At 35.4% G+C, this 15,166-nt stretch overlaps 1 protein-coding gene across 1 annotated transcript; it reads right to left on the bottom strand.

Moving 5' to 3' along the window:
- Positions 1 to 1,297: 1,297 nt before the first annotated feature.
- Positions 1,298 to 5,671, bottom strand: LOC125837912 (uncharacterized). The gene is made up of 11 exons (XM_049516986.1): positions 5,147 to 5,671; positions 4,729 to 4,931; positions 4,465 to 4,662; positions 4,209 to 4,280; positions 3,793 to 3,888; positions 3,607 to 3,686; positions 3,380 to 3,455; positions 3,077 to 3,287; positions 2,552 to 2,748; positions 2,178 to 2,376; positions 1,298 to 2,069 (listed from the first exon to the last, which is right to left on the bottom strand). The coding sequence occupies exons 1-11, from the start codon at positions 5,667 to 5,669 to the stop codon at positions 1,324 to 1,326; spliced, it is 2,601 nt and encodes an 866-aa protein (XP_049372943.1). The 5' UTR covers positions 5,670 to 5,671; the 3' UTR covers positions 1,298 to 1,323.
- Between the last annotated feature and the right edge of the window lie 9,495 nt (positions 5,672 to 15,166).

The raw sequence follows: 15,166 nt of genomic DNA, 5'->3' as shown, positions 1-15,166 counted from the left end.
ATGGTTCTCGAGTGCCAGCCACGTCCGGGGTGTAGGCTCGGGGCGTGACAGTATTCTAGTCATCCATAGTTAGAGTGGATAGGCATGGTACTCCAGCCATCCATAGTTAGTGTACCGTCGTGGTACCCGAGTCAATCAATAATCACAAACAATCATGCACAATCACAAGCACAATAAACATTACGACTTGAAAACCATAAGTCACAATAACAAGTCCATTGTATTAGATTATCAACATGTTGTCATTTCATATGTCCCCCTATGTATTCCCTACCATGAATTGCATCAATGATACTACAAAGTAGTAGACATGTATACATACATAGACCAAAATCATACAACCATCACCTACCTCGAATCAAGCCTCTTGGAAATTCTAAAAAACCCGAGCTTTCCCCTTACGAAGTGCCTCAACTTGTTCTTAGTCTAAAACAAATAATAAAAGCAACAATCAGTCACTAACAACCTATTAATTATCCGGATCATCAACAAATCTTTACCCCAGACCAATATATAAGGCTTAAAAATCAAAGCACAAGGTTGGGGAGTCAAAATCTTACCATTACCGACGAATTTCGTGGAAAATGAGTGTAAACAACCCAAAATCGTCCCTCCCACCTCCAAGAACAAAAGTGCAGAAATTAGGACGTTTCAGGGTTGTTTCTGCATAAAATATTGTTTCGCCCCTTTATAGCAGCCCAGCCCGCTATAGCGGAACTTACCCTGCTATAACAATATGCACACCGCTATAGTGGGACGCCTCCAGCTATAGTGGGATAGCCGAAAGTACTACATCTCGGAAATCCAAGAAAAGTCACTTTTTTTATAAGACAACATATTCCCTTTGACGTCTCGACATATCTCTTCCAATCAATTTTGAGAGTTCTACTTACCCGAATTTAATTCCATAAAGCCATATGGACTCCTTATTAATGTCTCGACATATCTTGCATATATTTTTTTTTCTCTAATACTAATCTCATCTACACTAGTAGTTTGCCGAACATATGGAAGAACTAGGAGGGTATTTTGGTCAATTTATTTTTATTAAAATTATGTAAGGACAAAAGTTAACGATCGTCAATATGAGGGGCAAAAATTTAAGACCATCCTTATGGTATCTTGTTCTTACAAATTTACTCTATACAACATTTAGTACCATGCTGAGTTTAATAAGACCAACCAATTGCGGGGGTAATTTTTTCTTGAACTACCAAACATTGTATAACTTACACGAAAACTTATATGTTGGGGGAGTTGGGAATTTCGTTAATAAAATCAGCCAAACGACCAGTTAATTAGCGTTATTATTATTTGAAACCACTATGATTGAATGTTGAAATACACAGTATAAGATTCATCTTTGAAGCTAAGTAATGGTGCCAAAAGAAAGTTTCTCTTAGCACCTTTTGCCACAAAGCTGATAGGGTGATACTGGGTAATCCCATTTCCTAACATAAAACTTGCTGCCTGTTTGAATTCAGCATCGAAGGACGACTTCGAATTGCAGTTAAGCTTGACACTTGATACATCTTTGTAGTCCACACCACTATACATGAAGCAACCACTTTTGTCATCAGATTCTAACGAAACTGTCCCGTCCTTCCCATCTAATCCTGCAACCAAACGGAACAACGACCCAATGCCATCCGAGGACTGTGTGATCCCGAGACTTGTGCCATTTCCTAGATGAGTTATGAACATTCCAGGGAAATCAAAGGGCTCTAACATGACCAGTAGTCCGATAAAATCTTTTGGTTCGGAAAGATTGACAGATTGTTTGTCATTTGAGATGATTCTGAAGGTAGCACTGACAGCAGAATCTGTTCCGGTTTCAGGGTACTTCTCCATTTGAATAGAGCGATTCGTACTTGTCATGACAAATGTTGCATTACTAGATTCTTGTGTTAGAGATATTAGATAAGAATTATACTCCCATGGAACTGGAGTTATCAAATCTGAGAGAGAAGTGGATTTTCTTTCAATATCCCAATCGCCAGTAGAATGGCCCGCGAGAAGGTATGGACCATAAAGAATGGCCTGTATCGATGCATATTCTAGACGGTCATCTAAAGCACCATTTATAAGAGTGTGTTAGTAGATATAGTGTATGATCCATTAGTTTTTTTGAAGAGACATGTAACATTGATCGGACAAAGAAAAATCTTAATTATCACCTTTAATAGCCTCTGTTCGAAGATTCATAGGAAGCTCCATTCTGATTTTTTCACCTGAGCCCCAACCCTTGGTGATCGATAGGAAGTTACCTGGTGGAGGTAGAGATAAATTCTCCCCGTTCAAGGATGCTTTTGCACTACTTGAATCTGTCCAACTTGGTATCCTCAGATTCAATGTAGATGGTGCACTAGTTTCATTCTGAAAGAATTATTAATCACAAGAAGTTATGTTCAAAACAGGGGCGGCTTAAGTATATCAGTGGGCTAAAGTAAAAAATGTCATTTTGAGGCTCGGAAATTGGAGTAGTGCATTCTATCAAATATTACAAGTTCCAACAAATGAATAAAGGAACAAAGTAAATTAGAATGCGTACCCCCTTTGATGACACTGTTATTGTCACTAGAAGGCGATTGTCCCACGAAACAACAGGGTCTACACTCTGACTCACCACAATTTGCTCAGATTTCCAATCAAGAGTGCTAGATATATACTGGATGATGTAGAGCCCAGGAGAATTCCCTTTCTCTTCGAAATAAATAGAATCTCCCAATTTGGAGAATGATTCAATCCCTATAGAAGAAAATGGGAAAATACAACTTAAATTCATTCCATTTTTTTAAGCTATAGATCATTGGGGGTAAACTCAGAAAATCACAAAATTTTGTTGCAGACATAAATATATTTGCTGTGCCAGGGGCATAGAGAAGATTGTTCTTTGCAAGAAAAGTAGGGTCCCGTATGTCCAATCTTTGATGGACAGAGTTACCTGGTACTTATACTGGTAGGAGGTAGCAACTACCCGTAGAATTATCTAGGTGTCCGTACACTAGTATGGACACCACGACTACAAAAAAAAAAAACAGAAGGGTGTAAGATCAGAGTGTATTTATTTCAACACCTGTTCCATAGCAACACCAAAAGTCATTAAATGGCGATCCCCATTTATGGTAGGTCTGAGCTTTGGAAGCACCCGGTCGAAGTGGAAGCATATATATCATCACTCCAGGATCTCTCCCCCTTTGGATACTGAGCACACCATTTGTTAATGCGCGTTCATAATAATCAGCATATGCTATTTCTTTCGTCCATCTGAACAAGTGGCGGGAAACCTACAAATGATTCATATTTTTCCATAAATAAACACTCTCTTCCCCTACGAGCGAAATAGGAAACAACACACAAAAAAAACCAATGAGCGCACCTTTAGCATATTATAGGTAGTACACGATTCTCCGGTCTCTTTGCTTAGCTTGCTTGCTAACCTCTTCGGATCAGACCTGCTCAGGTTGGTATCAAATAGAAGGGGAGATACAAAGAACTTTAAATCAAGTAAGCCAAACAAAGGAATTAACTTTGTGCATGCTATGCTTAATAGTAAACAAATAAATAGAACTGTTCATCTCCGTTAGATTTTTTAGACTGTACTACCAAAATTCATCGGCTGATGTCCCTCCAGTTGCGTAGACGTGGGAAGAATTGACAATATCCATGAAGAACATCCCAATTTCCTAAAGAAAAAAAATGTTGCATTTACCCCCATGTAAACCAGTGGAAACACCAGGACTACAGAACTTGCTCCTGAAAAGATAGTTTTCCAAAATCAAAAACATTTACCTTAGAAATTGGATCACCAGTAATCTCATAACGCAGTTGTGATCCAATAACAATTGGAATGTGCGTATTTGCATGAAAATTCGATATGTCATCAGCCTAACAGAAGAGATAGGGTAAAGATATCAATGCTCATTACACACACAACTATATATTGTAATCATGGATCATATATGATCAGCCTAAACCAAAAGAAAAACAGAAATTACAAGATTAAAAATCAAATTTAGTTATACAAAAATTAAGAAACAGAAATGACTTTCCCAGTAAATAACTTGGTTCGTTCTCAAATGTGCGAATGAGGTGTTTCGATTATAGTCAACACAGCAATTAGTTGAATCATAGCAAGTAATGGTAATAGATACCAGTCGATATTTAGTATGTTACAATGTGAGAATGTGGAGAACGGGGATTTATACCTTAACAGCTAAGCGTCCTAAAAAGCATGGTTTGTCAAAAAGATGAGCCAACACTAGGTGCTTTGAATTACCCTGCAACAGCAGTTAGAGGACGATAAAAGTAAGATTATTCAGATAATCACAAAGAGTATGATATATGCATATTGTTGCTTATGTGAGGCGATTAATGACTAAACATTGTGCTAAGGAAAGCTGCAATTTGCAAAATCAAATTAGTTAAGTTTTAGATATTAGGACAGGAAAGGTTAGACTGTACCGTTATTCTGTACAGCCTATAAAGAACATCATTCATGCCACCAAATTCTTCATTTAACGAATCCCAGTGCCTTTGAATAGTATACTTGGTGATCACATTTTGCACCCGATCGTAGAAGTAATCAACCATCCATGTAGTCATATTCAAAGCTTTAGGATTGCCAGCTAAAGTATACTGATCCAAAAGACCTGCCATTATCTGTCAAAGTCCAATTTAGCTAAGCGGAGCATAAATGGCGTTAAGAAGCAAGAATTGAACATCTACCTTATGAATTGTATAATACGGTGCCCAGACTGGTTGTATAGCTTCAACGCGATCAAATTGCTCTGATGGGAAGGCAGAAAGATACCCTGTACCCATCTTTTCCTGGCATTCATTTAGTGCAGAAACCACAGCATACATTTTCTCTCCAAGACTGTCATTGTAGGTGCTAGCCCACATCTGTGCTGTGGCACTAAGGTAATGACCTTCAAGTTACAGCAAACTGTCAGCTAAACGATACGAGTTTGCATAAAACTGAACATATTGGAATATACAAGTAGTTGTCTCTCAAAGTAACATTCAGAAACTCATAAAGTTTGATTCTTGAATCATGTGAGTTGAGGCCTGAATCCTCACTGTATCGCGAACAAACAAAATTCATCCATAAATCGAATGCTGAAAGATAGAAAGTAGAACTAACCAACAAAATGACCTCGAACCTCCATCTCTGGTTTCTCCCAACCTCCATATGGCTTACCACGAGTCTCCAGACCAGCTGTTTTCCTAAAACTCCAAACCAATCTATCAACATCAAGCATTAACAAGTATTCCAAATTAGTTTGCTGAGCAACTCCATACATTGAATTTGATTCCAATCTCACATCATGGAGTGAAACCTCATTCAACAAACCATAAACTTCTCCAAGACCACCCGAATTCTTCATCTTTCTATAAGTCATAGCCCAATCAAACTCGTCTTCCTCCCTCAACACCTTCCTAGGAAGCAAGTTAAGCCAGGCCGAATCATCGGTAGGAGTCAAATGGTAATGACTAAAAATCTCTTGTTTTAAAGTTTCATTCTTTGAAGACAATAACTCATATCTGAAAGTATGTGATGACAATGGAGTATAAATGTTTGTACATTCTTTACAATGAACACCACCATATAACATAGAAAAAAAAGCCAATACTCCTAACAACTTGAAAAACACTAAAGATTTCATCTTGATCAAAACACTAAGAAGATATATGGAAACTCTCTCAATTTATAGTATAACAAATTTTGACAATTGTGAGCTAACTAAATACTAGAGTCCTGCATGTGAAAACAAGAGCAAAAGAAGTGTGTAGAGTGTTGAGGAGGGTCAAAAAAAAAAGACAAGAAAATTAACAACCATTGTTGAAAATGAGCTATAAAACAACTCTTGTAAAGACAAATTCAAGTTGTAACCTTCAAAGTAATTCAATAAGAGAAAGTAACCAAAGTGCCTAGTGCTAACCCCATGACAAAAATACTTGTTGCACCTTCCATTCCTAAACTAGTACTTATAAAATTATGTACATTAGATTAATTCAATATTTTATTAGTAATATCTAGATAATTCAAAATATACTAAAAGTACTGTAAATTACAATTCTTCTCATATTAATATGATAAAATAATATATTTTAAAATGTTAATAAAGCATTAGAAGGCAATCAAAATAAGAAGACAAAAAGGTAAGCAGAGAGTGGAGTTAAAGCTAAAAATGGATAGTTTTGTTGTAACTAAAAATCAAATGTTCACACCTATATGAACAGGGTTATTATGTTGTCTGGCTTTATGATTCCATCCTATTTTCAGCATATTAATTAACTGAGTTTAGTTCATAAGTTTGTTTAAAAAGGAGAAAAGTTCATTACAAATGTATTTGGTTATTTAAAAATTACTTAATTATGAAGAGTTGTGAAAGCTTTGTGAAATAATATAGTAGCAAAATATAATCAAAACAAGTAACATATTATATACAATTATTTGTATTTGTATTGTATGCATGTTGGCATTGCCATTGTTCTTCTTATAATTTCTCTCTTCCAGTGAATTATGAGGTACATTTTTTTATAGAAAAAAAAAAGCATAAATAGCCTAGAGATGAAACTTAATAATTCTCATTAGCTATAGTTTGTCTAAATACACTTTATGGGTATAGTTCCATTTGTTATGCTAATTTTTGTTTATATATTTTGCTGTTTTTTTTAGAAATTATACAATTTGAATTTATACAAGTAACATATTATATATAGGTATTTGTATTATATACAAACTATTAATATAGATAAATAAGTAATTGTAAATAAGTGTCAGAAATTATACAATTGATTCATAAAAATTATTTTAGGTGATAATATACTGGGAAAAAACAACCAACAATAAAAAAATATATAGAACAAAACAAGAAATGGAAGTTTGTATATACACAAATACGTATACATATGTACAGTATAATAACAAAATTATTTATAGGTATACAAATACAAAATATATACAAATATCTGAGATTCTTCGTAGCAAATTTCTTAAAATATAGCCCCAATTCATTATTATATTAAATAATATACTAGTAATATTTGTAAGGCAATATATTCAATCAAACAAAAAGTGAGGGAGCTAAATAAGGAATCAAGATCTCAATGACTAATTGAGAATATCACCCCTCTCGTTACAAGGGCTCAAGGATGGAAAACGAATCAAATTCAAGGAGATCTTGGAAATTAATCTGGAAGTATGATTAATTATCTTCTTTTTTTCAAAAATCAAATCTCTTTGGTTACTATCTATTCTCGAAGAAACTTCAGCCTCGTCAACTTTATAAGAAAACGCTCTAATGAAGAAGTGAGGATTTAATCTAACCTTGTCTATTGTATTTTTATTAAGCATTGTATTACTTAATGTTTTACTGTGTAATAAAAATAGAGGGAAGACAAAAATATTTATGGTAAGGTATTGTATCAAAAAAATAAAAATAAAGAGAAAAGCAGAGTGTAGACTTGGGATTTATATTTAAACTTTGTGCTCAAACCAAATTACAAAGGTCAGAAGAGAATAAACTTTCAATCTAAGGGGACTGAACTAAGATCTATTTGAGATTCCAACCAATACAAAAATATCTGGTGTAATAACTTTTACATTCATCATTTTTATTATTATCTATTAACTTTTTGTTGATAATAGTTGATTGATGAACATCATTAGTCGACCGTTAAGACGAAAATTGAAAAAGGAGTAATTCATCCCCTCTTACACTTTCAAAGTTGTCAAATATTAACGAGTGTCGACCTAGTAAACGAAAGAGTGGTTCTCGACCGCCACTTCAAGCCTCATCATTACGATTTGACAAGCCTCGACACGGGGACATTTATAAATACATAAATTTTATTGGACTAAAAATTCATTTATAATTTAAATTAAATTCATGTTCATTTGAAATTAATGATTAATTTGAGTTTACAAATGAATAAGTCTATTTTATTTAATTCAAGGTCCATTTCATTGTGAGGGTCAACTCATGTCAGGTGTAAAATGACATGGCATCCTAATCAAATTCAAAACCAATAAAATGGTGTTACGTGTTTAAATATTGTGATAATCCTTATCAAATTCAATAACCAGTCAAAAGTCATCATGTGTCTAAAATAAAATATTTTGGTCAATTAATCACAAGAAACCTTATCACATAAATTTTGTGATAAGTTGGATGACTAATATAAACCAATCGGAAGAAGGTAAAAGAGTTCATTTTACACTTAGGGTGTGTTTGGTAGGAAGGAAAATGTTTTCCTAGAAAATGTTTTCTTGGAAAACAAGTTGATTTTTGACTTATTTTCTCATGTTTGGTTGGTGAGTAGAAAATATTTTCCGAAAAAGATTTTTAATGTTTGATTTATGAATGAAAAATTTCTTTTATTTTTACTAGAGTAGAAAATAATTGTTGAAATTGAAAATATTTTTTAAAAACAAACTTAATTTTTTTGGGGGGTGAGGGGTGGGGGGGGTCGAGGGAAGGGGTGAAAAATTGAAATTTTGAAGTTAAAAATATTTTTTAAAAACAAACTTAAAATTTTTTTTGGGGGGTGGGGGGGGCTGGTAGGGGGTGGGTGGGTGGGTGGCGGGGTCGAGGGTAGGGGTGGAAAAAATGAAATTTTGAAGTCGAAAATCTTTTTAAAAACAAACTTAAATTTTTTGGGGGGGGCTGGTAGGGGTGAGTGGGTGGGTGGGGGGTTGAGGGTAGGGGTGGAAAAAATGAAATTTTGAAGTCGAAAATATTTTTTAAAAACAAACTTAAATTTTTTTTGGGGGGGGGGGGGGTGGAGGGGCTGGTAGGGGGTGGGTGAGTGGGTGGGGGTGGGGGGGTCGAGGGTAGGTGGTGAAAAAATGAAATTTTGAAGTCGAAAATATTCTTTAAAAACAAACTTAAATTTTTTTTGGGGAGTGGGGAAGTGGTAGGGGGTGGGTGGGGGCTAGGGTAGGGGGGTCGAGGGTAAGGGTGAAAAAATGAAATAATGTTTTTTAAAAACAAACTTAATTTTTTTTTCCTTTTGAAGAGGGTGGGCCAGGGGGTTGGGGGGGGGGTGAGGGTAGGAGATGGGGGTGTAAAAAAATAAAAAATTGAAAAATGTTTTCCTTCATACCAAACACACCCTTAGACTGCCTACCACCTACAACTATATATAAATAGGAGTTTCACATAATTTTCTTAAAACATTCTGCGAGCATTGGCCAAAGCCACAACATTGACTACTCAGTTATTTTAAAGAGTGCTCAACAGAGTTCTTCTCGGAGATCAATTCAAAATAATTTCGACGTTTTTGATATCAAAGAAATTTCAAGGAGATCTAAATCATTCTACATACGAGCCTCGAATCATGAAAAAATATTAAGAAAGAGTAATCAAGATAACAACAGAATTTCACTGAGTATGTTGTTGTTGTATTTTAATTGCATTTGATTTTCTGCATTACGAAAATTTGAAACAACTCTTAATCTGTTTGCTCCAACTGCTTCTTGCTTTGCTTATAGGTATGTTAAAGGCTTTGTCTCGGTAAAATAGTTTATTATTATGTTAGAGATTTTATACATTATTCGAGTCTATTATATTCATTCATGATGTAAACTTTACAAAAGCATTTATCAATTGGGTATTACATTTTTGAATTTGATGAGAACTTATGGAAGGAATTATTTTTTAAAAGGACTGTTCTTATGGTATGCATTTACTTCATTCCTCAGCATATGTAATAAGGTTTGAAGCCAATTTGCCCATCATCGAGACTGACTTCAAAATTTATGAGTCACATTAGTTTTTTGTGTCCACAAAACACATTAAAAGTAAATTAAGGTATCTAGATATACATTTTGAAAGTTGGCCCATTCATGCGCGTCACTAATTAGATGACGAGACATTTGGCTACCTTAAGAGAGTCATAGTTACTCCCGCCATTTACCCGCGCTTGGTTGAATTTCTTCACTTTGACATTCAGAGTACTGGGCAGAAATCACCTTATCATTTAGAGGAAGGAGAAGTCGTAATAAGGTTTCCGTAGGTGAACCCTCCTTCTCTCACTTTGGAAAGATTTTTCCGTATTTTCTTATGATGACATGGTCGAGAGAGTACGATACATCGGTGTGAGTGTTAGACTTTAGAAGAAAAGAATGGATAATCTAAAAATTAAATACATTAATCATTAGATTCAATCTAAGAAGAAAGAGAAATGAACTCATGTATGAAAATCCTTATTTAGAGTACGGAAAAGGGTCAAAAATACCCTTAAACTATCTGAAATAGCTCATATTTACCCTTAAACTATATTTCGGCTCAAACTACCCTTCCCGTCAAACTATTGGGTCAAAAATACTCTTCTTATTAACGGAAGTTGTTAAATGGCATGTGGATGCCACATTGCATGCTAATACTAATTACTCTTTTTTTCTCCTCATTTCATTATTTTCTAGAAATGATTTCACCCCTTCTCCCTCATTGAAGTATGTTATTGAACAAGTAAACTTTATCACCGCTAACCAGAAAGCATTCAGCAATAGAACACCAACAATCGTAACTTAATAAACCAATTTGCAAAATGAGGAACGTTAACAGTGAAAGCAAATATTTGAACTGCATACAAAACATGTTGAGCACAAAACACACTACTCCAAATACAAAACCCCTCACTAGCTTGTTGTTTGTTAAAAACCAGCAGAGTTGGTTAATAGCTGGAAATAAACTAAGTAAAGAGCTAATGAAGAAATAGAGAAACTAGAAATAAACTTCACAAAAGCTGGACATAAACTGTTATAACTGTGCAGTTTGCAAATTCTAGCCTGATTGTTTTCTGGAGAATTGCATCTGTGGCATTGTCAATGGGTGCAGTGGCTTCATCCAGCACTAGAATTCGACTCCTCTTCAACAGTACGCGTCCGAGACAGAACGATTGTCTTTGTCCCATGTTCCAGTTTGATCCATCTTGTAGAACTGAATTTTGCTAATAGAACATTATTGTTATTTTCTAATATTAATAAACAACAGTAAAATTGCTACGTGAACTTATGTTAGATGATCAACATTTTGAAAATATATGAGGCTAGAGATCACGGCCTTTCAAGAAGTTACACACATGAAGACAGTTTAATGGTGTTGCCAATTAGGCACAAAAAGTTGAAGTTGTATTGACTTGTGCACAATTGAGAAACAGAAGAAACTTTTGCCTGTGAGACAGAACGTTTTTTTATCAGAATTCAATGTCTTGTAACTTATTGAAATGTCTCGTGTCGATTTATACACACAGCTCATGCCCTACATTTCTATCTTTACCTGAGGAATCTAGCCCCCCTTCTTTTTCTTGGACAGCCTCTCTAAGCTGACACTTATCAAGAACGTTCAAAAACAAAATTTTATTAGTAACTTACAATCATTAGCAATGAGACAACATATGTATATAAAAATACTTACCTTCCATATCTGGTCATCACTATATTCTGATAAGGGGTCTAAATTGTATCTTACAGAACCTGTAAAGAGTGTAGGATCTTGTGGAATAATTCCAATACGCGACCTAAGGTCATGAAGCCTAATAGTTCAAATATCACATTCATCGATGATGATCTTTCCATCTGAAGGCTCAACTAGGCGAAACAATGCATTGATAAGAGTTGTTTTACCACTGCCTGTACGGCCTACAACTCCAATCTTTTGTCCCCCTTCAAATGTACAACTAATGTTGGGTATGTAGCAAGAATTAATGGGAAATTGAGGGAAGATGAAAGAGGAACTTGGAAAAAGTTGGGAACTTGAAAAGTTGAGAACTTGAAAAGTCCTCTTATACTTTATTGAAAAGACATTTGTCCCTCACCGGTGGTGGAAAGAAAAATAGGAGAGTTTAAATATAGAAACACTTCTATTAATTGTTAAAAGGGTTGGAAAGAGGAACCCCCCTCGCGCCGTCGTCGTCGTCGCTCGCTCGGCTTTGGATTTGGATTTGGAAAAATGATCGATCGAGAGATTATTTTTTGGACAAAGTTTGTTTTAATTATTTTAGTTAATTAATTACTTAATTAATTAAATTAAATGGCCAACGTTTTAATTAGTTAATTAACCGAGTCAATTAATTAGTTAATTAACCCGACCTGACTCGGATCCATGCGCGACCCGTTTTATTTAAATCTTTCCCGTTTTATTTAAATTTCCCGCAGTGACTGTTCTGAAAGGTTGCAACTTTCAGAAACAGCCATGACTGTTTGAAAGGTTGCAAACTTTCATGAATGGTCGTGTGGATTCTGAAAGGATTGCAACCTTTCGGAACCAGTTCCTCTTGCCTATAAATACATTGATTCTTCAGATTTATTCCTTACGAATTTTTCTGATTTCTTCTTCTTCTTCTGCACAAAATTTCTTCGTGTACTTTACTGCTGTTGAGTGATTCGCTGACACCAGCGTTTTGGGTATCAATACACTGGTGATTGAGATCATTCTATCCTGGGAGGACATATTCCAAATCAAACCTCGGATACTAGAGGGGAATAATTTCCTTAAGGGGACACTGTGCATTCAGTGGGCTTGATCTTTTTCTGATTCTGTTTTTTCCAGATTGTGGTACGTTTATTACAGATTTTAGTTTTGTCAATTAATTTCTGTTCATCTATTCTTACTGGTTTATTAAACTTTGGTTACTTCGTGTTTCTGCAAAGTTTATTGAAATCAGTAATTCTGATTTTTATATACACAGATTAATAACAATCTTAAGGAAATTATTTTATACTTTTTAATCTGTGTTTCTGGTGGAGAGAAAAACCTTCGTGGTTTTATACTCCTGTTAAGTTTGCAATTTAAGTTATTGCTTACTGAGTCATTTGTATCAATTTCTGTTTGTTACAGATTCTGAAATGGCTAATGACAATGTTACGGTGGCTGTTCCTGCACCAACCCGAACTGTTGTACCACCAGTAGAGAAACCGGGAAAATTCTTTGGTGTGAATTTCAAAGGATGGCAGCAACGGGTATTTTTCTGGCTTACCACTCTTGGTCTGCAGAAATTTACCAATGAAGTAACTCCAGTGTCTTCTGCTGACATGCCAGACAGAGAAAAATTCATGATTATTGAAGCATGGAAACAAGCAGACTTCCTATGTAAGGGCTACATTTTGAGTGCGTTAGAAGATGACTTATATAATGTCTATAGTGCAATGACAACTTCGAAAGAATTGTGGGATGCACTTGAGAAGAAATATAAGACAGAAGATGCATGCTTGAAAAAGTTTGTGGTCGCAAAGTTTTTAGATTATAAAATGTCAGATAGTAAAACTGTTGGATCACAAGTGCAGGAACTTCAACTTATTTTCCATGATCTGATTGCTGAAGATATAGTAGTAAATGAAGCGTTTCAAGTGGCTGCAATGATCGAGAAGTTACCTCCTTCGTGGAATGACTTCAAGAATTATTTAAAGCACAAACATAAAGAAATAAAGCTTGAAGATCTTGTGATTCGGCTCAAGATTGAGGAAGATAACAAAACCGCCGAAAAGAAGTCTCGTAAGAGTTTAACAGTAATTGGAGTTAATATTGTTGAAGAAGCTCCTACCAAAGACAAGAAGAGAAAGAAGTCCAACGGACAGAAGTCAGAACAGGCCAAGAAAAAGTTCAAGGGCAACTGTTACAATTGTGGTAAGGCTGGTCACAAGTCTTCTGACTGTCGTGCTCCAAGAAAGGACAAAGACAAAGACAAAGGCAAAGGCAAAAGTCAAGCAAACATCGTGGAAGAGATGGAAGATGCAGATGACCTGTGTGCAATGATCTCAGAGTGCAACTTAGTTGGAAATCCCAAGGAGTGGTTTCTCGACTCAGGTGCCACTCGACATATTTGCTCTGCGAAAGAAGCCTTTGCAACATACACTCTGCTGAGGTTGATGAAGATTTGTTCATGGGAAACACAGCAACAACAAGGATTGCAGGAACTGGGAAAGTAATGTTGAAAATGACATCCGGCAAGGTGTTGACTCTGAACAACGTTCTGCACGTTCCTACTATTAGGAAGAATTTAGTTTCTGCTGCACTGCTTGTTAAAAACGGGTTCAAGTGTGTCTTAGTTAGTGACAAAGCTGTAATAAGTAAGAATGAGATGTTCTTAGGAAAATGCTACCTCACTGAGGGCCTCTTCAAACTGAATGTAATGGTTGTTGACAGTATTAATAAGAATTCTGCTTCTGTTTACTTATTGGAGTCAAATGATTTATGGCATGCCCGTTTGGGACATGTAAATTACAAAGCCTTGCGGAAATTGGTTACTTTAGAAGTATTGCCTGATTTTAAATGCGATAAATCAAAATGCGAAATTTGTGTGGAAAGTAAGTTTGTTAAACATCCTTATAAGTCTGTTGAAAGAAATTCAAAACCATTAGACTTAATTCACACAGATATATGCGATATGAAGTCGACACCATCTCGTGGTGGGAAAAAGTATTTTATAACTTTTATTGACGATTGCACTCGATTTTGTTATGTATATTTGCTTAATAGTAAGGATGAAGCAATTGATGCATTTAAGCAATACAAAAATGAAGTGGAAAATCAATTGAATCTAAAGATAAAAATGATTCGAAGTGATAGGGGTGGAGAATACGAATCTCCTTTTGCTGAGATATGTTTGGAATATGGTATTATCCATCAAACTACTGCACCCTATACACCGCAGTCAAATGGTTTGGCTGAACGAAAGAACAGAACATTAAAGGAAATGATGAATGCCTTAATAATCAGTTCTGGTTCACCAAGAAATCTATGGGGAGAAGCCATCCTTACGGCTAACAAGATACTCAATAGGGTACCCCATAGCAAAACGCAATCAATTCCATATGAGTTATGGAAAGGTAGGAAACCCAACTTGAAATATTTCAAAGTGTGGGGGTGTCTTGCCAAGGTAGAAGTTCCTTTACCTAAGAGGGTGAAAATTGGACCCAAAACAGTGGATTGTGTATTTATTGGATATGCTATGAACAGTAAGGCCTGCCATTTTTTGGTTCACAAATCTGATAATCCTGAAATTCATATGAATACGGTAATTGAGTCAGATAACGCTGAGTTCTTTGAACACATTTATCCATATAAAACTGAATGTGAGTCGACAAGTGAAAGATCTAAACGACCACGGGAAGAGTCAAAGGAAAATGCACAACCTAATGAGGATCCTATGCGTA

The sequence above is a fragment of the Solanum verrucosum genome, unplaced genomic scaffold (genome assembly GCF_900185275.1).
Source record: "Solanum verrucosum unplaced genomic scaffold, falcon-dt-bn FXZP01000262.1, whole genome shotgun sequence".
NCBI lineage: Eukaryota > Viridiplantae > Streptophyta > Magnoliopsida > Solanales > Solanaceae > Solanum > Solanum verrucosum.
This window is presented reverse-complemented; position numbering and strand designations above follow the sequence as displayed.